Raw genomic sequence first — 22677 nt, 5'->3', positions numbered from 1 at the left:
TTGGGACCAAGGAATGGTGGAGGGGAGGTGGTTTTAAAAATGGATGGTAGCGTATCTATGGGGTGGATGGAATTAGAGTTTGTAATGGTCTGCCCATAGAGTAGCAAGATGTACTTGTCCTTAGGTAAAGATTGGGGATACATTTAATAATAGTGTGAAAATCTGTTTAAAGTCTAATGGCACTGTGTCATTTTGACCTTTTCTTGTGAAAACGTTTCTTGATAATTTCTTTCAATCTCTCTATCTCTGTGCCCCCACACAGGGTAGGGTGAAATTGTCAGAGTAAACCACAGAGATAGAAAAGGCAGTAGGAGACAGTAAGGTAGGAAATAAAACATCTGAGAGGAAGCTGTAATTTAAGGGAAGTGTAGTGAAGGTGGAGTAGAGCTGAATGATGAATGCAGTCATCTGAAAAAATAAATGCTCAACACTATCATGGCTAAGATGGTAATTCTTATTTTTGTATGTTGCCTTTGTGATTTCTGGCGCCCACTAGCCAGTTTACCCCTAGATGAGATTAGTGAAAGCAAGAGAGAGGGAGAAAAAGGGATACATGGATTGAGAGATAGAAAGATACAGGACGACATGCTCCAGTGGTGCGTTTAGTTGTATTGTAAACTGAGTAGAGCACCATGAGGGCCTCTGCTGTCTGGATGTTAGGACAGACAAACACATACTGGATTGTGTGTATGTGTGTTTAATAGAGCAGAACTTGTTTTCTGTAAGAAAGTGTCTTCCACTCCAACTCTTGCACATTAAATCACTGCCGCTGAAGAATTTCTCTAAATTTACGTCTGTTGCTTTGCTTGATTGTCCCAGTTGTCTTCTCAATTTGAATTTTATGTTCATCTGAGTTTTTCTGTTCAAACGCTGGCCTTTAAAAATACTTGTCTTTCTTTCTTTTTCTTTCTTTCTTGTGTGAGTGTGTTTGGGTGACCTGTTGATGATTTTACTATATGTTTGCATGCATGACATTTTGATTGTGTTAGGAGTGAGTCATTGACCAGCTAAGCTGTACCTATTATTGCTAAGCCATATCACAGGGCTTTGGGCTTCTGTACAATGTACGGTTAGGGAAATGATAGCATTGGACTGTTTTTGACCAGGCCAGCCAATAGCATATATTCACATACAATAATCAATGAAAAAAATGGCTTAGAGGTAGAGCGGGTTGTCCACTAATTGGAAGATTGGCGGTTCAATCCCTCGCCAGCTCCAGGCTGCACATCGAAGTGTCCTTGGGCAAGATACTGAACCCCAAATTGCTCCTGAAGGCTGTGCCATTGGTATGTGTGTGTGTGTGTGTGTGTGTGTGTGTGTGTGTGTGTGTGTGTGTGTGTGTGTGTGTGTGTGTGTGTGTGTGTGTGTGTGTGTGTGTGTGTTATCGCACCTAGCAGTTGGCACCTTGCATGACAGCCTATTGCCATCAGAGTATGAATGTGTGCATGAATGGGTGAATGTTGACATGTAGTGTAAAGTGCTTTGAGTGATTTGTTTTTGCAAAATGAATGATGGTATTGTATGCCACAGAAGGAAATCCTGAACTCCTTGTCTTTTAGCAAATCATTATAGATTCATTAGCAAGCAACTCAAGCAAGCAAAACTTTATTTATACACTAGAGCACATTTCATGGAAAATAGTGTGCTTCACAGAAAACGAATACCTTTAAAACTGTAAACACACACTGTACTCTCTGACATAAATACATACTCTGCTAATAGTTAATAAGTATATGCACAATTGAGCACAGGGATGGGCATTTTTAACTAAGTAGTTGTTTAAACTAGTGTTCAACAAGTGTGAATATTTGTGTTGGGTAGGCTTTGCTTAAAAAAATCATGCTTCATAAACCCTGTTTCCAAATTAGCGAGGATTGTGCTGTAACCTGAAACTGTGTCAGTTGGCCTGGTGTTTGTTACCTGTGTGACCATGTTTTTATGGGTTTGTTTCTCTTTTGCTTTTCTTTTTAACTGGAATGAAATTAATACTTATTAAAGTTAAGTTACAGTTTCAGTTCAGTTTTTCCCACCCCTAATTGAGCACATTTATGTACTGAGGTGCACGTGCACCTCTGTGTTAGCAGTTACAATACCTTAGATCCTCTTGTGCTGCTCCCACCTCTATAAGGTTTCAGTAAGAATGTGAGAACACATTCATTGGGGTTTTACTGCAGGTTAAAACTCACACTGCTTCGCACACCTTGACCTTTCACAGGTAAAATCATTCTCCTGTGTGACATTACAGATGTTTTTGTCTTTCTCTTCTCTGACTATCTCTGTCTTTATCTCTCCTCTTTCTATATCCACTCACTGGAAAGCATAAAACTTTCAGTCCTCATTTTATGGGAACTTCTTATTGTTTGGAAGGTCATTTTTATTGGCTCCAAAATTCCTCTTTCTAGTGCCTCAGCATTCTCACTAAGAATCAGACTGCAGATCACATGAGGAGTCACCAGGGGTGATGTGTATGGGTGCTGTCTCTCTAGTACTACTTCATCTGTCTTCCCTTCTCTTCTGAAACAAACAGTGTTTATCATCCTGCTTATTTTAGGGTAGGTTTAAACAAACTGTTTTGTTGCTGATTATATTACAGTTAGGGCTGGGATGATTCATCGAAATATGTTGATTTGCATATCGTGCATTTGTGCATCGCAATGAAATGTGGCTGCACCTGGTCAAAGCATGGATTCCCCCAGAGAACAAGCTGCAACATAAAACCCTGCCCATAACCTCTCCTTGCTCTACCCCTCCTCCTCCCTCTACTGACAGTCGCACATGCTCTCCGGAGAAACACACAGAGAGAGAGAGTCTTCTGTTTATGTAGGCCTACTTATGCCATTGTTTTGTAAAAGCTTGTAAGTGCACATGTTGGTGCTGTGTTATTCTGTGCCACGTTGGTTTTGATTGGATTGGATTTGATTCGGCGTCATTAACAACAAGCCTCCTCCACACGCGGCTCACCTGCTGTTGTGAAAACAGAATAGTGGGTGACAAATCCAAAACGGGAGTCGTGTTTTTTGGGTGACGAAGAAAGTCAACAGTGCAGGTGTGTGTGTGTGTGTGTGTGTGTGTGTGTGTGTGTGTGTGTGTGTGTGTGTGTGGAAAAGAGAACTGAAGGGAAAAGCAAGGTGAGCAGATTAAAGTAGTTTGTGAGTAAACACTAAAATAAGGTGGTGAATTAAGCAGAATTAAAATGGTATCATAAGAAATAGCCTACTAGAAATAGGGTAATATAATTATTTATTCTTTTAGATATAGATTAATCGGGTAATCAAGAAATAATCTATAAAAAAATAGTCGTTAGGTGCAGCCCTAATTTGAGTAATTCATTAAACACTTTTAAAGGATGATCTTGCCAACAGGACGAATAAAAAAGAAAAACTGAGCTCAACAATACAACAATTAAGATTAATGAAATACAGTAATTAATTACCAGGATGTTATTTCAAAAGGAAACAACACCCAGTCATAAGGAATGGTAAAAAGAGCTGGGAAATTTATTCAGATCTTTTATTTGTCTAAACATACCAAGTACCACAATATAAAAATAAAAGTATTGTGTTTAAAGTTAAAACTGCAGCTGAGAGAGAGGGGAGGGGTAACCAATGCTTGGTGATATATCACATTTTATTTTTTATTGAAGTAGAGCTGTTGACATCATGTAAATAGTACTTACATTTTGGAAGGAACTGGGCTCTAGATATTTTATACCCTCCAGTATAAACAGCCAGTTTGGGTCCTGGGTGCTAATACCTTATTTGTTTAATTTCGCTGTAATGTTGGAGTGCCTCAAACATAGTTGTTTTTGCTGTGCTATTGGCACATAATGAATAAATGTACTAGGTAGTATTGCTATGTTTTGATTGGAACCATCCTTTTCTATATGGAACCCCAAAGTGTAGAATATTAAAAATAGCAATAATTAATTATGACATAAATAGTCACATGAGTAAATTGTGTAAAATATATACATGAAGCAATTGTTTGTGAAATAATTTATGAAATGATTAAAACGTAACTCATTATTATAAAATGTTATTTCAACCTTCTATTTTCATAATAACAGTTAATTAACATTTAATTTCATATTAAAATATTTATTTCAAAATGGCCCTTTTCAAAAGTCTTTTTTCAATTAATTTTTTCCAATAACACTTTTATTTCATGACACTTTATATTTCACAATGTCACTTTTCATGACTGTGATGTTGTCACCGCCCTCTCACCTTTCAGGAAAACCACATACCCCCCTGGCTACCAGATTTATCTAGTTAGCACCTGTTAGCTAGAGCAGGCTACATGATTGGCTGAAAAGTAAGGGGGCGGTGCCTCTTGACAACACCACAGTTAAAACAGTAAACAGTAAAACAGTAAAAAGTGACATAATGAAATAAAATGGGTTAGTATGAAAGGTGACATTAGGAAATACAACTTGACATGAAATAAGTGTCATTTTGCAAAATGAAATTATGAAATAAAACACTTTTATAGATTTTTATATCCACTAAAACTCTGTTACCATGAAAATGAATGATGAAATACTTCATAATACTGAGTTAAGTTTTAATAATTTCTTCAATTATGTCACAAATTGTTGGTTCATTTATATATTTTACACATTATATTCATATTATTTATTTCATAATGTCTTTTTTTATTTCTTTAATATTGAACACTTTGGGGATTAATATTTCTAGGCTCATACCAGCTTTTGCGTTTCTTTTACAGTGTTATGAAGTGCTTCTTAAATTATGAGTATTCTCGTTTGATTGCACATTCGTTTATGCTTTTTAAGTTGCAAATATGTTGACAGCTCTTATATTATATGAAACCAGGTCACAAAGAGGTATGTTGCATAACAGCAGAGTGCAGAGGAAAATATGTATCATGATGTAATCTATCAAAAACAAAAATGTTCATCTGAGATGTTTTTAAATGCACCTGTTACAACAATGTCAGTGTCATTAACGTGCAAGTGCTTTCCCTTATAATTAAAGTTTCAATAATTGTAAAAACAAACTTGGAATGCTTAATTTAAAATAAAATGCCTAGTTCTAACATATGAAATGCATTACTTCAAAGATTAAGTGTTGACACAGCGTCCTTCCTCTTTGTCTTCTCAACACATCTTGGCAATGTGAATATGAGGAAAATGTTTTCAAGTATTTTAATCATCCATGCTTGCTCATCCCATAATTATGATGAATTACGTTGTTGACAGCTATTAAATGCAGTGCAGATTGCTTGCTTTGACAGTTCTCAAGAATACCTGAGTGAATTCTTGAACCACATAGTTTCCAACTGTCCCTCTGGGTGCTTCCTTTGGAGATAACAAACTTCTGCCTTGTATAGTGCCCCCCTGATGATGCAATCCCATCTTCCTAAATAAAACAAAATCATTAGAAGAAGTCTTGGAAGTTTTCCAAGTAATAGAGTTGGGAATGTTTTCTCCTCCTCAGCTGTGCCTTCATCTTAGTTGTGTTATTGATTATTTAAGTATACATAGTATGCTAATCTCGTGTTTTTTAGGTAGTAATAACAAAATACCAATAGTTGAGTATAGTTTAGTACTGAACTGTACTGACTTGAACACTTTCTATTTTTAAACTAGTGAGTGTTTCGTAAATTGAACATAGGAGTCACGTGTTTTTTGTCTGTCTCACACTCCCTCTCTGTCTTCATCTGTCCTGCTGTCCTGTTATTGCTGAGAGAGAAGGGTGTGTTTGCTAGCTAGCGTTGTTGTTATCTGTTTACAAGCCAGTGTTTGTTAAGATCTTGATCATGTTACAGGACAACCCATGCTAGTCTCAGTCACGTTCTCTCGCGCACACCCACACACACAGCCCAACAGTAGTCTAGTTTAGACTGTCAGCTAATCCTTGAGCAGTTGCTGAGGCATCAGTCTCCAGCTGAACTTCTTGGTTTTTGGTCCTGTCCCGCAGCCCAGGGCTTCTGTTTGTCTGGGGACGCCTGCTAGGCCTTTTAGAATATCTTGAATCCCAATTTGGTGTTTTGTTTTGATCAAGTTTATTGTTGGTAATTTTTTAATGTTTGAAAGCCTTTTTTTTTTTTTTTTTTTTACATGTTGCTTTATGTTACATTATCACCCTCTCCTCTCTCCTCTCCTCTCCTTTCCGTTCCTTTATTTGCTTTGTTAGCTGTCCTCCCTGCTTCTTATTAGGAAAAAAGATTCGAGTCGTTTTGGAAAATTCTTGTCCTGATTAATGGTTGATTGGCTGGTAGTTGAGAAGTGTGAAGAGTTCATTTGGAGGATCTTTATTGACAGTGAGCTATACTAATGAGAACACTGTTAGCGGGAGAGAGAGATTGTTGACAAGCCAAACTAAACATTCTCTCTCTCTTTTCCATTCTGTGCGCTCTCTTTCTCTCTCTGTGTCTGAGTCTGTCTGCCTCTTACTTGCTGTACTACGTGTCAATCAAACGTCTCTCTCTCTCAGTTTGTCAGTATTTTATTGCTAACACTCTCTGCTGCTGTTTATCTCTTTAAGGATGACATTTTAATAATCCCATTGGGGAAATTGTGCCTACACAGGACCAAATAGTAGTATATAGCAAAAATTGGAATATAATAGTAAATAAATATACAGCATGGGGATTATGTAAACAGAACATGGTAATGTAAAGTCCATGTCTGCAATAAAACATAATGGGTAGACTTGTTTGGATGATAACATGATGACAGCGGTAGAATAAAACATAATTTTGATACATGAAAGTTTCTACTACTTTTTAATGTGATTCCATCTCTTAAAAATTATAAAAGTCCTAAACCACTAAAGTTCCTAAAGAGTGCATGCTCACATGCGGTATGTCTGTGTGTGTTTAAGAACAGGGGGCAACTCTTTTGCCGAAAGCAGTAATTTAATGTTGTTTTCTCTGCTAATCCAGTTTTCAGCCTGACATTTATTGTGTGTGTGTGTGTGTGTGTGTGTGTGTGTGTGTGTGTGTGTGTGTGTGTGTTTGCGTGTGTGTTTGCTAAATGTGTGTTTCTAGCATGATGTGTCAGCCGGAGCTCTGAAGGCATCACTGGACGGTGTGGTGCAGGAATGTGTGAGCTTTGTCGGGGTGGACATCAACATCTGCTCCGAGACACTGATGAGGTAGACGACACATAAAGACGCATATATACAAATGCATGCAACAAGCAAATGCATGTGTGAACCCTAGCACACACACAGACGCACATTGCAAATTGTGAAACAGAGATGAAGTAGGGCTTGGACCACTGACATACTTTCCCTTAGCAGTCACAACATGGCAATGCTTCATTCACACTCACATGCATACACACACACACACACACACACACACACACACACACGGCCTGCCAGCCAGCTTTCTGTTGAGACTGCTTCACACCCTGGCCTCACTTACTGGGCTGACTATAATCAACATGGGATTAGGCAAGGTAGACACACACACACACATGCAAATACACACATCACTCTCACACACACATATGAATGTACATGTGTGGATAAAGTGGCAAATATCTTTGGTAGAATACTGTGTATGCATACACTTATTTACTACGACAGTACATACACATGATTCAAAAGTACAGGAAGTGCACATATTTGATATATACACACACTTGCAGTGGATACAAACAGTATAAAATGAGCTGGCATTAGCTGCAGGGCAGGCATCAGGTCATCTGTTTACCTGTCTACTCTGCAAGTGAGCTTTTTCCATTCCTGCCAGAAGTTATGCTACACACATTAAACACACACCGACGTGTTGATGGCTGAGGTATTATGTGGAGTGTTGACATTGCTGTGTGTTTGAAGCGCGAGTGAGTCACCGTGGACATTAACAAAGCAGACCTAATTGAGTTTCAAATCACCTCTTTTTTAATTGCTCTACCAAAACTGGACAAAAATACTCACATAGCCAATATGGCTTATGTGTGTCTCTTGTGACTCTTGCCAGGTCAGGGTCTGCACAATCTGCTCAGTTTGTCCATGCCAGATTTCTATAATATACAAACAGTGTGTAAAGCAAATGCTACATAGTTTTGTGTAGTTATACTGTAGATATCTTATTTTGAAACTAAACTGGTTTCCCCTCCCCAACATAGAACAGAGACCTTAGAAATAAACATGCATACCTCAACAAACTTCCACAAATGATTTTAGTAAATAGATGTGTTGTGTGACATTTTCCCTTTTTATTTGTTGTTTTTTCTCCTAGGCATGTAGCAGGCCTAAATGCTCTCAGGGCGCGGAATATTGCAGAGTGGAGAGAGCAGAATGGTCCCTTCACTAACAGGGAGCAACTCAAACTGGTCAAAGGCATGGGGCCCAAGACCTACCAGCAGTGTACCGGCTTCATTAGAATCAACCCGCAAACCAGGTACACACTCATATGTGTAACTGTATGTACAAATGCATAGACACGCACAGGCACACACAGTTGACTCAGATTCGGTTTCTCATTGTTTTCTTACCTATTTCTCATTAAATGGTCAGTTTACACAAATTGCAGAAAAACACATTTTCTCACTTACATTCAGTGGTATATAGCTAAGCACATAGTTCTGGTTTAATTTCCCCGTTTTGAGATATATATCTCTGACTTTTCTTCAGTAGAATTTCGTATGTGGTGCTCAAAGCATTAAAAATGGCATTCAAATTCAACTGCAACATCTCGTTCAAGTGGTCACTCAAGGTTCAGCTTGTGCAATGAAATGCAGTTGTAGCCCGGTCCATGCTACACACACACCTACAAACACAAAAATCGTATTATGTATATGAATCTATCTATCTATCTATCTATCTATCTATCTATCTATCTATCTATCTATCTATCTATCTATCTATCTATCTATCTATCTATCTATCTATCTATCTATCTATCTATCTATCTATCTCTCTCTCTCTCTCTCTCTCTCTCTCTCTCTCTCTCTCTCTCTCTCTCTCTCTCTCTCTCTCTCTCTCTCTCTCTCTCTCTCTCTCTCCATATATATATATATATATATCTATAATATCTCCAGAAACAGGTACTGAGACCTCAAGTTCAAGGCACTGTTAGTAGTACTGAATAATGTTGACAGTGTATGTGTGTGTTTCTAGAAAGACACTTTGCTTTAAAATTTTTAAATGTAAGTTTTCAATGCTGTGAGTGGTGCAAACAAAAATAATTAACCTCGACTGTACTGGGGTGGAAGCAAGAATCTCAGAGGCCGAAAATAAAATTTAAAGTGCCTGTATGGCTAGATACCACAAGAGGTAATTGAGAAAATAAGTTTTTATGAAATTTGGCCAATTGACCCTTTGATGCAAAGTTTTGTTTTGACATGGAGGCTTTCTAAGACCTGGACATCCTCATAAATTTAAAACACCTTTCTTTCTTGTCAAAGCGGTGCCAAATCCACACCTCACTCTGTACCAGCAGTGCCAGAGAAACCAGCAGCTAAGAAGGGCAAAGGAAAGACTTGTGTCAACATACCAACCTCATTTAACCCCCTGGACCAGACCTGTATCCACCCAGAGTCCTACCATGTGGCACAGAGGTACAGTACACACAAACATTCAAACTCACACACACACTTGTACAGCAGCCTACCCCACTGGCCAAAGCATGTTCTGGCTAAGATGGAGTTGATTTTGACACCGTCTCATATGGGGCTGGTTATAGTGGTGGAGGACTCTGATTTGATTTACACAGACATGGGATACAAGAGAGGAGGCGTTGGCTTTGTATGTGTGTATGTCTGTGACTGTGTGTGTGTCCTTGTGTGAGAAATGATTGTTAGCGCTGTTGATGCTGATATCAAAAGCACATTGAACATCTGCCCAAGACTTGTATGTCCTGTGTGTGTGTATATGTGTGTGTGAGAGAGAGTAAAAGAGAGAGAGAAAGGGAGGTCCCTCTCTCCTACAGCTGTAGTCACTCAACTGTGTTTAGTCTACATAAGTTCTGACACTAGTGGCTCTAAGCATCGCTCCCCTCATGTTGATGCGCCTTTAATAGCCTCAGTGCATGTGTGTGGGTGGGTGTCTATGTGCACGTGTGTTAACATAGATTGATGCCACTTGTATGAAACTGTGTTTTTGCGTATCTTTTCTACTTCAACTAAGTAACCATGTGTGTTTGTGAGTTTATGTGTCTTGTTCAGCATATAGACTGTATTGTACATTTGTTTATTAAAGAGATGTTAGCTATGTTAGCTTATATAAGCTATGTATTAAAGTATTCCCGATTTGTATTTTTAGATGAGTTTGTTAAAATATTTCTCTAAGAAGAGAAAGATGCCTGATGTCGAGGAGGAAGATAGTCAGGTAATGTTATTTTAACTACGGTGCAGCTCAAGGTTCTTAGCAATGCCCCTAAGTTTTGAAGGGAAAGAAATGCTTTCTAGTTCTAAAATGGTTGTAACCTTTTTTGTCTCAGCATCTATAACTATAATTTTTGTGTTATCACTCTCATATTTTAACACAAAGTACCCTTATTTGTCTACTACAAATAGCAATGTTTCCAACTTCTCCAACTATATCACAGAATTAATCAATTAATGATAAATACAAGGAGTTCCAGTGTTACAACCTGCCCCACAAGTTGTAATACAACCTGGGGTAAGTTGTAACAATAAGAATGTAGAATTAAAATTGAGACCACACCACAAAATATGCATGTGAAGAAATGTATTGTGCATGTGTCAACACTTAAACATCTTCCTGTGGTTCGCCAAGAACCAAAAGAACTCACCACTGACTTTTAAATCACTTTAAGAATGACTGTAATCCACAATAATGAGCTGTTGCTGATACTTTGCTTAATTTATGTTTGGATAAAAGTACTGATGTTGACACAAATTTGTTCTGGTCAAATAGGCTAAATTATATTATGTGTAATTCATCTGGTACATTTATTAGACCTAATTTCAGCACCACACACTGTTCAGAAAGTGTGCTGCCTCTCTGCACATTGGGGCAGTGTTAGATGTTACTGAATGAGGTCCTATTTATTGGGATTTATACAAGCCTTGTATTTACATTCTTATCTATGGTAGATTAATGGAAAATCATGTAAATGTTTTGAACAATGAAAGGGAAAATGTAATCTTTCACCAGATTTGGCCCACATGCCGCTATTCACTCACTACTGCTGTTAAGTTTTACTTTTGTTCTCTGAGGTTTTGGAATTTCTTGCAGTATCTGCTCAATGTCACATGGCACATAGATAGAGTATTCTTTGCCGACAGACCTTACTGTCTTTCCCTGCCTCACCTCATCTGATGTGTTTAGTTGTCATTACGGGGTTAGTTGTAACACTTTTTTAAAATGCGTGTGCCTTTTAATAATGCACCACCCAGGTACATTAAAACCCCTGATCCTAGAAAACTGCCTTTCTCTTTCTTATTCATCCATCCAGCTCTCTCTCTCTCTTTCACTCCGTGTCTTTCTTTCTCAGTTGTGTTTGTTATCATAACTCAGTAAGATACCCAAATGCTGTTGTAATGGGGATCTCTTAAACGTCATTTGTATATGTGTTTCAATTTTAACTGTCTTGTTCTGTCACTCAGGGTAGTTAAACTGCTTGCTTCATATTGCTTTAATATGAATAAACTAATTAATACTAATTAACTATAAAATTTGACACTTTAAACAGTTTAATATCACATTTAATTCAATATCTATACATTTCTGGACTTGTAGGAATGGAGGTAGAACATGTAATCTGGGGAAGAGAAAATTACTATATAAGTCTACTTTTTTGTTAAGTCTTAATGTTTTGCTTTGCTCTGTGGTCCACAACACATTTTGGCTGCTGTATCTGTTCATTAAATATCCTACATTTAGCTAAGTAGGTGATAGTATGTGGTATAAAACTACCAGTCTGCTGTGCATTCCTCTTTCATGCCCCTCATCAGTCTACTTATCATTCTCTGCTTTCCTATTTTTCCTGCTTTTCAGAATTCTTAACCCTGTGTTGGCAAATGTTGTATCCTTTGTTATGACTAGTTTATAATCCATGTCTGGCAATTTACTCAATTCAGTACGAATGAATTTCTCACTTGCTTGCACATATATTTTGTGATGGCCTCAATTTCACAAACTCTTGCAGAATTTGAGAACCAAAGTTTTTAGAACATCCCAAAGCGTGTCTTGTGGTTTTACAGTATGTCACATTACTCTTTAAATGTTAACGACGATGGTCAGTGGTGTTGAGGTCTGATGACTGTGCAGAAAATGCCATGCATGTTAGCACTTGCTCTTCCTTGGGATTTAGACAACCTGGTGTCGTTTTGAAGCAATGGAAAATAAATTATCTTCCACTGAACTTTAAATCAGAGGTAACGTCGTGCCTCTGCAAATAGACCATGGTACTTGGTGAGTGTGTAGTTGAACTGGATTTGGTTGTCCTCACATCAGCCTTCAACATTACAGTTGTAATCTTAGACTTTGATTCATCTGTCTTTGTGAGTTTTGTTGTCATTCACAGAAAGTGATCGTTTAATTTAGAATTTAAAATAAAAAAATTGCATTGCAGTTAACTTTTCCCTATTTTTTTTCAGTCAGCTTTATATTTTGAAATTCTCTGGAAAACGCTCTCTTTTGGACTCACTAATTAGTATATAGAGACACATTTAACGCGTGTCTAAATGAAAAGTCGCAAATTGTGTAGAGCTTTAGCTGTTAGGGTATCACTGAGATGCCTCACTGCTCTTATCACATCCTCACCTACAACCAATGAAAACAGGAGGTATGGAGGGAGGATTGTGGAGGAATGCTGTTTGCGTGTGTGTGTAGGAATATCATGTTCATCACATAAGTGAAACTGGATCCTCCATTACTGCCCACAGCCCACACATCACCCCCTTTTTGAAACCATATATAACACACGCACATGCAAGAACAAAAATGCACAGACACAATTTATCTACCTTTGTTTCAGAAATACTGGGATATGTTTGCTTAAAAGCAAATATATCTCTGATATGTAACACAGAAACATTTCTGTGAAGAATGTTAATATTCATCTGTAGAGGACCTACTCTATTAGAATATTTCACATCAAAAAATCAATGAAGCATATTGTTGTTAGACAGTTGGGTCCATTCCATGAAATATGTAGTATTACTCAGATATGGGACAGAGGGGGTCCTCTCTATGACGAATATTTCTCTGATATGTAACAGTCGGGGCCTAATATTTCTATAATACAAGACAGAGTGGGTTCTTGCTGTGGGCCTGGATAAAATCTATATCCTAGCCCACCCAACCCCACTTTCACACGTACACACACACACACACACACACACACGCACACCCCCACACACAGTGTTGGTAGAGGCCTCTGGACTCCTGGTACCCCTTAAATATTAACATACACCCTTGGAAAAATAAGTTGGGCAAACACACACACACACACACACACACACACACACACACACACACACACCTCTTTGAAAACCATTGTAAGATCCAGAGCCAGAATTCAGGCTGCTCTTAATTCAACACTGCTTTCAAGGGATCTTAAAGGGATGCTCCTAAATTTGGTCTTTAAACTGATGATGTGTACCTATCTTTTTCTAAATTTCCAGTAAGACGATAAGTTTCTCTATGAATGTCTGTAAAGAATTATAAAATGAGAAATGAAACTTATGTTATACTTTTGCTTGTTGTACTTTAGTAGTGGAAAATATTTCCTTCTGTGCTGCATTTTATACTCCTGTGATGAACACCCAACAAAATTTCGTTAAACAATTGGTCAACCTATCCAGTAAAAATGTTTTAGATTATTTTTTGGCATTTTTACAAATTTTCACACAGTAGAGAAAGAGAGGAAATATTGTGTGTAAGAGAGAGGAAGATGGATGACCTGCAGCACAGGTCCCAGGCTGGATTCAAACCATGGGGGCTATGTGGTATGCGTCTTAGACCACTAGGCCACCAAGACGCAAGTATTTCTTTTCCTGTAAAGAGATATATGGTTGGAAAGTTAAGAAGCCTAGGGAGACACAGGAGAGAAGATCCTAGTGTTAGACAGACATCCATTTTGGTCCAAAGGTGCTGTTTCCTCACCACTAAGCCATTTCTGGCATATACTCGGCTTCTATTTTGTACCAGTCTGGCTTGCTGGTGTTGAGGGATTGATTCCGCTTGTCTCCCTCTTTTGGATGGTAGACGGTGACTTTGCTGGCAGGGGCCTCTCCACTCACAGCTGTCTCATGAATAGTTTGTACACAAGCAGTGTCTCGTTACATCCTCACTGTCCCTACTACTGCCAAATGAGCATTTCTGAACAACATTGTGTATGAATCAACTTTGTGTGTGTGTGTGTGTCCACCTGTTCTGTCCATCATGGGGGGGGGACAGCTGCGGAGTCTGTTTGGCGTCAGGCTGCCAGTGAGCGACATCCATCATGGACGCTACCCAGCTGGTCCACACATGAACACATACATAGAGGCAAATGCATTCACATCTATCACCAGTTGCGGAAAGTGCCTACTGTAAATAATATATACAGTACGCACAATACTCACACAGACACACACATCCCACATTTTTCCATAACCCCTATTTGCTACTCTGGCTCCCATGCCAGTTTGTTACTAAGTCTGTTTATATTGTAGACTAGCTAAGTAGTTTGGATCTAAATCTCAGGCTCAGTGAATTTTAAATGGTGCAACCTGACTGACTGTCTAGACATTTTGGAGGTGGGACATCCTGCTAGAATAAAGTGATAGAAGGAGATTTTTCCAGGCCGTTGATGGATGGACAAACAGTCCAACCTTAGCAAAGTGGAGGCAGTTTCATGAGACAAGGTGTCAGGGCGTTTACAGCCCACTGTGGATTTACCTGATTTAATAGGGGGTAAAATAAATCTGTGTATTTGTGCTTGTTTGCTTTTAGAAGAGAAAGCTCCGCCTCACCAGCTCATGACTTTGTGCGTAATTACTCCCACACCTCTCCTGCCCTCCCTCCTTTCCCCCAGCTCCCTCTCACTTTACCTGCATGAGCTTAGCTTTTCCCTTCCTCCTTCCTACTTCTTTGCTTTTCTCATCTTTGATTTTACATTTTTTTGACAGTTCTACTTTTCTTTTCCTCATCATTCTTCCCAGTCTGTTGTAACTTTCCCCCCTCCTTTCATCTCTTCCTCTTTGCTCCTTTCTTACACCATTCCTCATAGCCCCAGGTCTGTCCTTTAGTCGGTGAGCTTTAGCCCAACTAGGACCACTCGCTATTAAAACTAATTTATGAACACTTTGTCTCTTGCTGGCCACTACATGTAGTTTTAAAAGTTAAATTTTCACACTCTGCACTATATTTTACTTTTTTTTTTTTTACAAACTTCACTCTGTCCAGATTTCTGTCCCTTGTGGGTGGGAGTGCAGACCAGATCGGGAGTGCAGGCCTGCGACAGCGTGTGGAGAGCAAGGTCAGGACCAGCAGTGTCGAGGAACTGGCCAGGACAGTGGACACCACACCTGATACCCTCAAACTCATCATAGATGACCTCACGCAGCCCCCTGGGTTTGACATACGACAAAGTAAGACTCCTGCCGTGCACTGAAATATTGATATCAACACATTTTTTTGATATCAACACATTTTTACAAATAATGTCAAGACCGTAATTTGTTCTCGTGCTGATTTAACAGCGTGATTAAGATTGTGGGAGAATACAAACACGAGAAACAAGAATATAATGTGTACTGTATAGGCAAAAAAGAGGGGAAAAAAACAGTATTTTCATCCATGTAAACATTTATACAGATTTTTTTAATGGTTTGATTTTTCAGATTGTGAGAGAGACTAAACAATGTTTACATGCTTTTATGTTCATCACACACCGCTTTCTCAGTATTTCCCCTAGGTCTTACTTCTGTTATTACTACATATATTTATGTGCAAAAATCACTGAAGTCACTGAACACAAAACTATCAGTGTTTTCAATCATATAAAAATTTCATAGACTGCACCTATCTGCAACCTAGCAGTCGCAGTAACTTCTCTTAGTCTCTCATCTTTACTTCATAATATCTTTTATAGGTCCCTATGGACTGATAAAAAGTTGAACTTGTATTTGTCCAGTCCTTTGACTGGTTTGCTAGTTAAAACACACACTGACTTTTCTTGTGCCTTTATTATAATAGGCATGTCTTGGCAGTGTAACTTGATATGATCTGACAGTGCTGTGGCTTCCTCCCTGTAGCCCAACAACACAAGCAGTATGTTTCTGACAGGGTGTGATCGGTCCAGCAGACTGTATTGTTGGACAGAATATCTTTACAGACACACACAAATACACAAAGACCTCAGTTTTTCTCCTTAATCTCAAACTCTTAAGTTCAGTCACACATTAACATACCAATAAAATAATACACAGTCACAAACGTTTAGGTTTTCAGCGGTTTTGCTGCAGCTCAAATTCGTTTTCTCAAGAATGATTTATGCCACATCTCTGTCTGACTTTCTTTTCTTTTTCTTGTCTATATTTTTTTAAAAAGTGTATGAAATACACAAGCAGTTAGCCCAAAGCTATGTATTGTAGATACATCTAATATATGTTAAATGAACAAGCTTATTCAGTGCCAAATATAAGTGCAAAATATAAGTAAAAGTCCCTTTGCTTCAAATCCTGATTAAGGCTATAATGCTGCTGTGTGTAAAGGAACAGTCTTTGTTCTTTGGGGACTACTAGTCAAGCTAATCAGTCAAGTCTGCTAGACTGCTGGAAAAGCTAGTCAATTAGCCTTGTCCTATGTTATAAAGAAACATAGGCCTACTTGGCTTATTGTCCTTAAGTAAAACAAGGTGAATGAAAGTGAAAGTGCAAAAAAAAAAAAACCTTTCAAGTACATTAATAAACTTGGGTTTATAAGGTATTTTGACAATTGATGTCTGATTTCCAGACTGGTACAAAATACAAAATAATTTCCATGATTACCAGGCTCTCCTTTTTCATACAGTTTTATGTAGAGAGGAAAAAAGTCAAGCCTGGATACCCAGTTAGTGCTGCCTAACTCTTCTTAAAATTAAGGAAAGCAGCTTCAGGGTTCATTCTCAGGTTGGCCCTATTCGGTTGCAGCACACTACGCTCGGCCTCCTAGCCAGTGCTCAGCTGAGTAAACAGATGGGCCGAGGCTACCGCATGAAATCAGTGCTGTGGGGAGGATAATTGGACTGGACTATTTCCTGGGGCGCGAGCCTTCCTTGTTTGTTAATGCTACAGAAAGGAAAAAGATTGCTCATGAACAGGCCAAGTGGAAAGTGGGGTAGAATAGAATGCTGAGAAATGTGGAAGTATGCAGACACAAGTATTGGGTTGCTACTCGAAATGTAATATCTCTGTCATTTCTGCCCTGCCCCTTGCTTTCCTGCATCCCCTTTTCCCGTCTCTCCTCTCAAACATTTGTGCTAGCAGTCACCCGTACCTAATTTTGTCATAGATCTCTCTCCCTCACTTCTATCTAGCCACCTCATCTTTTTGATATTCTCTCTCTTTTTTGCCATCCCCAGATTTTGGGAAGGCGGACTTTAAGCAGGGCATTGTGTCGATGAGTGATCTGCGGGTGGGTGCGGTGCTGACGGGCCGGGTGGACAACACAACTCTGTTCGGGGCTTTTGTAGATATCGGTGTTGGCCGCTCGGGCCTCATCCACAAGAGTAACATCACCCTGGACAAACTTCCTGTCAGCCAGCGCCGCCGTAGCCTGGCTCTGGGACCTGGGGAACGGGTGGAGGTCCGGGTCCTGAACTTGGACCCTCAGAGGGGACGGATCGGCCTGGACCTGATCAGGGTCCTGCAATAGTGTCACTTAGTTCCCATAATTAATAATGTATACTGGGTTGGATGTATTACAGGAAATTACACACAAAGCTAATGAGAGGCATGATTGTCGAAGTGATTGTGGATGAGAACTGATATGGTTCTTATAAGCAGATAACCAGAGCTCAAGGCATTGATAACCAGCAGATAACCAGAGCTCAAGGCATTTCAACAAATACACCTGTTAAGTGTATTTATATGAATGGCCCTTTACTTTGCGATTGTAATAACACACATTCAACAAATGTCTGCATTATTTGCGAGGGCTTCCCATTTGCAAAAAAGGTCAAATCAAAAGACTGCTTGATTTTAAAATAATTCAACCCAGAACAGCTGTTACAAGTCCAGTGAAATAAAATCAAACCAAACTTCCTTACAGTTATGTTAACAGCTGACTCTATTTGCCCATTTTTCAGGCTGTTCTTATTCTCAGCTTGTATATATGGTCCCTGTGTATCATCGGGAGTGGTACTTTACTTGGGATTGAACACTAAACCTGATTAATTCAAGGCGAAAATGTTTCTTTTTGTCTGTCAACTTCCTGGCTAGTTATCTGCACACACTGCCGTCTACTGATCATTACAGGAGGCTCTGATGGGATGGTTTATTTATGAAACCCATAATTATTTGCACTTCAGCATTAGTGCTGATAGCTTCATACGTGAGCTGCTATTGTTCATTTTCTATGAATAAAATAATACTTATTATATTATTTATATACTTATTCACATTCAACTCTTTAAGATATGTTTTGTTTTGTACTGCTCTGAACATGTTTGTCAAGACACACCTTTGCATCTTTGTTATTCAAAGCAGACTTCAAAGCAGACTGTGTTTGTGGACACTTGAACAAACCAACTGAAGGACTCAATGTGTAATCTTAAACAGGTTTTACATTGTTATAAGACTGTCTTCATCTGCTGATGAGGTTTTGACATTAAACGTATTTCCTGTGTACCTTGCACTCTTGATGTACATTTTCTCAAAATTAAGAATTCAGCAGATTACACACTCTCAACAGTGTGATCTGATTCACATCGGAGAGGAGGGGAATGGATGAGAATGAAAAAGAGGGAGGATGGCATGAAGCAGGGAGAAAAGGAAGGTGGGAAAAATATAAGAGTGGATGTGTTAAGTGATGGAAAGAGGAAAGAAGACACCAGTTAAAGAACAAGTTTTTCTTCCAGACAACAGGAAAATGCAAAATGACAGAATGAGTGGGCTGGAGGGGGGATGGGTGGAGACAGAACAGGATAGGAGGAGGAGGGGGAGGAGGAGGAGGAGGAGGGAGTGTTTCTATCTCCCAGACTGCAGTAAAGCCTGAAGGCTATTTAGGCATGATCCCAGACACAATTATCCCAGGACACACACACAAACACACACTAATCAGCTGCTTCAAAATTAATCCCAGACTCCCCATCCACATTATCTAATTTGTTTGTTTTTATGAAACTGGAATAAATAAAAAAAAATACATAAAATATGGTTCTGAGTAAGCCTGAGGTCCCCTGTGCTAAACCTTATACTGAATACAGAATACCTAATCACTGTTAGTGCTGCTGCTTCACTGTCTCCCCTTTGGGGAACATATAGAATATATTCTAGACACACAAACACAAAGAGATGTTCGATCAAGATTAATCAGAAGTGCCAGTTTTCTTAGTGATGATCTGAGAAAACTACACACGCAGACTAGATTCACATTTCATTGTCTTTCTTTGCGCACTCATTTTTCAAAAGGAATTCCATTTTCTAATGAAGGTGCCTTCTTTTATTTGACATGAACTCCCTTTGCCAGTGTGTTATCTTTTGTTTGTTTTGATCTCTTATACTGTAGCTTGGCACAGTCTCTTGTTTTAATGTTTCCAGTGTTTTTGTTTTGGGGGAACACATGTTTTCGTACAAGTCGACACAGCTCCCCTCAGCATCATTCCTGCTTTTCCCGCCTTTAATTTTCCTCCCTCTACTAAACGTGAGCACACAGATGGGACAGGCAATCTGGCAGCCAGCTACTTCGGCCCCTTGGAGTTTTTGTCAAACACTGACCAGTAATGAGCCTGTGATAAGAAGAAGAGCGACTGCGGGAGTAGTTGTGTACTTCACTGTTATCCTCTGCTGCACTGGTTCACAGCTGTTGTGTTATGGAGTGAGCTCAGGTGTGCCTTGAGGTTTTGGTGAAATGTGAAGAAAATGGATGGTAAGCAAGCAATTAAATGAATGTCACACTTTCACTCATGAAACATCTTGGCTATGTGTTGTTTCATAAGTCCTAGGCTATTAAAAGCCAAGCTAACAAAGAAAAGTGGTCATGCAGGGTTCTCTTTCAGAAGAGTGAATGGTTCTCACAGTTAGTAAATGCATCCTGCTAAGCGAACATTGAGTAGAGAATAGCTTTCTCTGTTGATCTCTGATTTCTCAGACCACCTGTCAAAAACACAGAGTAGTCTAAAGCACTGTGAACAACCCCTACAGGCTGCAGCTAATAATATAAGTAAGTGCTGGACCGGTAAACCCCATACTGATGATTTTGCTATCTGATGTAGAAAGTAAAAGTTTTTCATGAGATTGGTGTAAAGGGAAAAACCATAGGGGCAGTACAATTAAAAAGTTTTATTCCCTTAGTAACATGAATGTGTTCATCCAATGTATGTATAAATGTATCCAAACCAAATTTCACATAGATGAGCTGCTCAGGACCAAAGTGTTGGATGGATGGATGGGCAGACAGATAGACAACATTACCATCTTTATGCCCCTAAGGCGAGTGTCACATGTGCAGCTAGCTGTGAAGATAGCAATGGTAATCTGTTTTAATATTTTTAGAAATTTTTTTCAAGTGCCACTAACACTCTTTGGAGGGATGTGAATACTGGACCAGATGTCACAAAGGAAAAAAAAAAGTTAAGGTGCAGTCTGTGTTGGCTATTATAGATGATGTCACGTGGCCTCTTTACTATGAGATACTATAGTATACTACAGTATTTAAAAATGTTTTTTCTTAAGCAACGCAATACAAAATTTACAAAGGACATTCATGAGACACAGCAATATAAGTCTGACTTTGAATGTTGAATGTACTATATGTGTCTTAAACTGTATATTGGTCTAACTTCCTGCAATTTTATCAACAGCAGTATGTAAGAGTGAGCTTATGGCTCATGTCTCTGACATTCGATGACTCTACAGCTGCACTAGCAATAAGCAATATGGTAAATAGGCTTGCTAAATTTAGAGACCTGCTATCTAAAGTAAAGTGGGGGAGTATTACACCTCTAGTCTCCATTGCTCAGGCACCTGTGCCCTGAACACTTTCTGGTGTACTTTCCTTTGTGTTGTTCCATGGCTATGATTGCCACAGTGTGATTGCAATGGTTAGCGCTGGTTTCTCTTTCCAACAGAAAATAACTTCAGGTTAGCGGTGTGACCACTGACATCAATACGGTCTCCCTTTGGCTACAGATGTAAGTTTTGTGAGGAAAAACTATTCTCTGTGGTCTGCACACATTCATACTGACAGTATGACACAACATCTGGGGACAGACTCAAATAGGCATTTCACTTTGCTCAAACCCACTGTTTTGCAAACTTTCCTCCCAGTAGCTTCCATGAATTGTGGCCTTGCAGAACAGTAAGCTGCAACTAACTCGCAATTGACTTTAACTGTTCAAAAACCTTATCTGTATTCTTTTGACACATATCCCAAAGTTTGGCAATGCAGATCACCCTAAAAATATTACATACATTTATATTTTGGAATAGTATTCTTCTTTAATAGTCTTTAGACAATTTTCAATTATTTAAAGTTTTGCACATGGCTGCATTGCTAAAGAAATTCGCCAATTTTCAAATGAAATATATTTGTTGAACTTGGAGTTTTGTATTTCAAACATCTGGAGTTAATTTATAGACTGCATGTGGTTTCTTGACTGAAAATAAGTTTTGGAGGAAGCAAAAAAATGAGAAATAGGTTTGTTTTCAAGCTGCAACGATTAGTCGATCAAAACAGTAAAGGAATCTGCAACTATTTTGATAATCGATTAATCATTTAAGTAATTTCTCAAGCAAAAAATGCCAAACATTACCTGGTTCCAACTTAATGTTTGTGAGAATTTTCTGCTTTTCTCAGTTTTATATGAAAATGAGACATTTGAAGATGTCACCTTGGGTAGTATTGTGATAGAATAATCAAGAAAATAATTGGCAATTAATTGATACAGAAAATAATCATTAGTTGCAGCCATAGTTTGTTTATTTGTTTCTGTATTTTAAAGAAAGACAGTACAGTATAACAAGACAGAAATTCATACCTATTATAACCCATACACTAACACTACATGTGTGAGCATATTAGTGGTAAAATCCATCTCACTCATATTCTTGTTTTCCATTATTGGGTGACATACTCAAAAATTCCAGATAGGCAGAGGGTGAGAAAGAGGCATCACTGGTGAAAACCAGGAGTGAAGTATAGGCAGGAAGGCAGAGGAGAGATGGATGAATGGAGGTAGGAGAGAGAGGGATGGAATGAGACAGGAAATGAAAGGCTTTCTCCGGTTTCACTCCCTGTGACCTCATCAGTGTGATCATGGGTTTTATGAGCTTTCCCTCTCGACGCCCACACACCACCTCACACGTGCCAGGACACACACACACACTCACACACACTTCAGGCCGTATTTTTTATTCACTGGCTCAGAGGCAAACACACAGTACATGTGTTTTTGTCTCTCTGTCTGTTCCTTTTCTCACACTCTCTCTGTCAACCTTTCACATACTTCATCACACACCAGGACGCTCAAAAAGGCCGACACTCACTTAGAGCCACAGACACACAAATACTGACAGAGAGAAGAATATTTGTCTTTATTACTGAT

General features: G+C 38.8%; 1 protein-coding gene across 1 annotated transcript in view; it reads left to right on the top strand.

Moving 5' to 3' along the window:
• srbd1 (S1 RNA binding domain 1) overlaps nt 1-18760 on the top strand; it is a 55340-nt gene extending 36580 nt beyond the window's left edge. The window contains exons 17-21 of the mRNA XM_044213399.1: nt 7015-7121; nt 8215-8376; nt 9383-9535; nt 15336-15520; nt 17494-18760. Of these exons, the coding sequence (XP_044069334.1) occupies nt 7015-7121; nt 8215-8376; nt 9383-9535; nt 15336-15520; nt 17494-17786 (900 nt within the window). The 3' untranslated portion in view covers nt 17787-18760. The remainder of the gene's footprint in view (nt 1-7014; nt 7122-8214; nt 8377-9382; nt 9536-15335; nt 15521-17493) is intronic.
• Nucleotides 18761-22677: the final 3917 nt, after the last annotated feature.

Source organism: Siniperca chuatsi, linkage group LG11, assembly GCF_020085105.1.
Source record: "Siniperca chuatsi isolate FFG_IHB_CAS linkage group LG11, ASM2008510v1, whole genome shotgun sequence".
Lineage (NCBI taxonomy): Eukaryota > Metazoa > Chordata > Actinopteri > Centrarchiformes > Sinipercidae > Siniperca > Siniperca chuatsi.
This window is presented reverse-complemented; position numbering and strand designations above follow the sequence as displayed.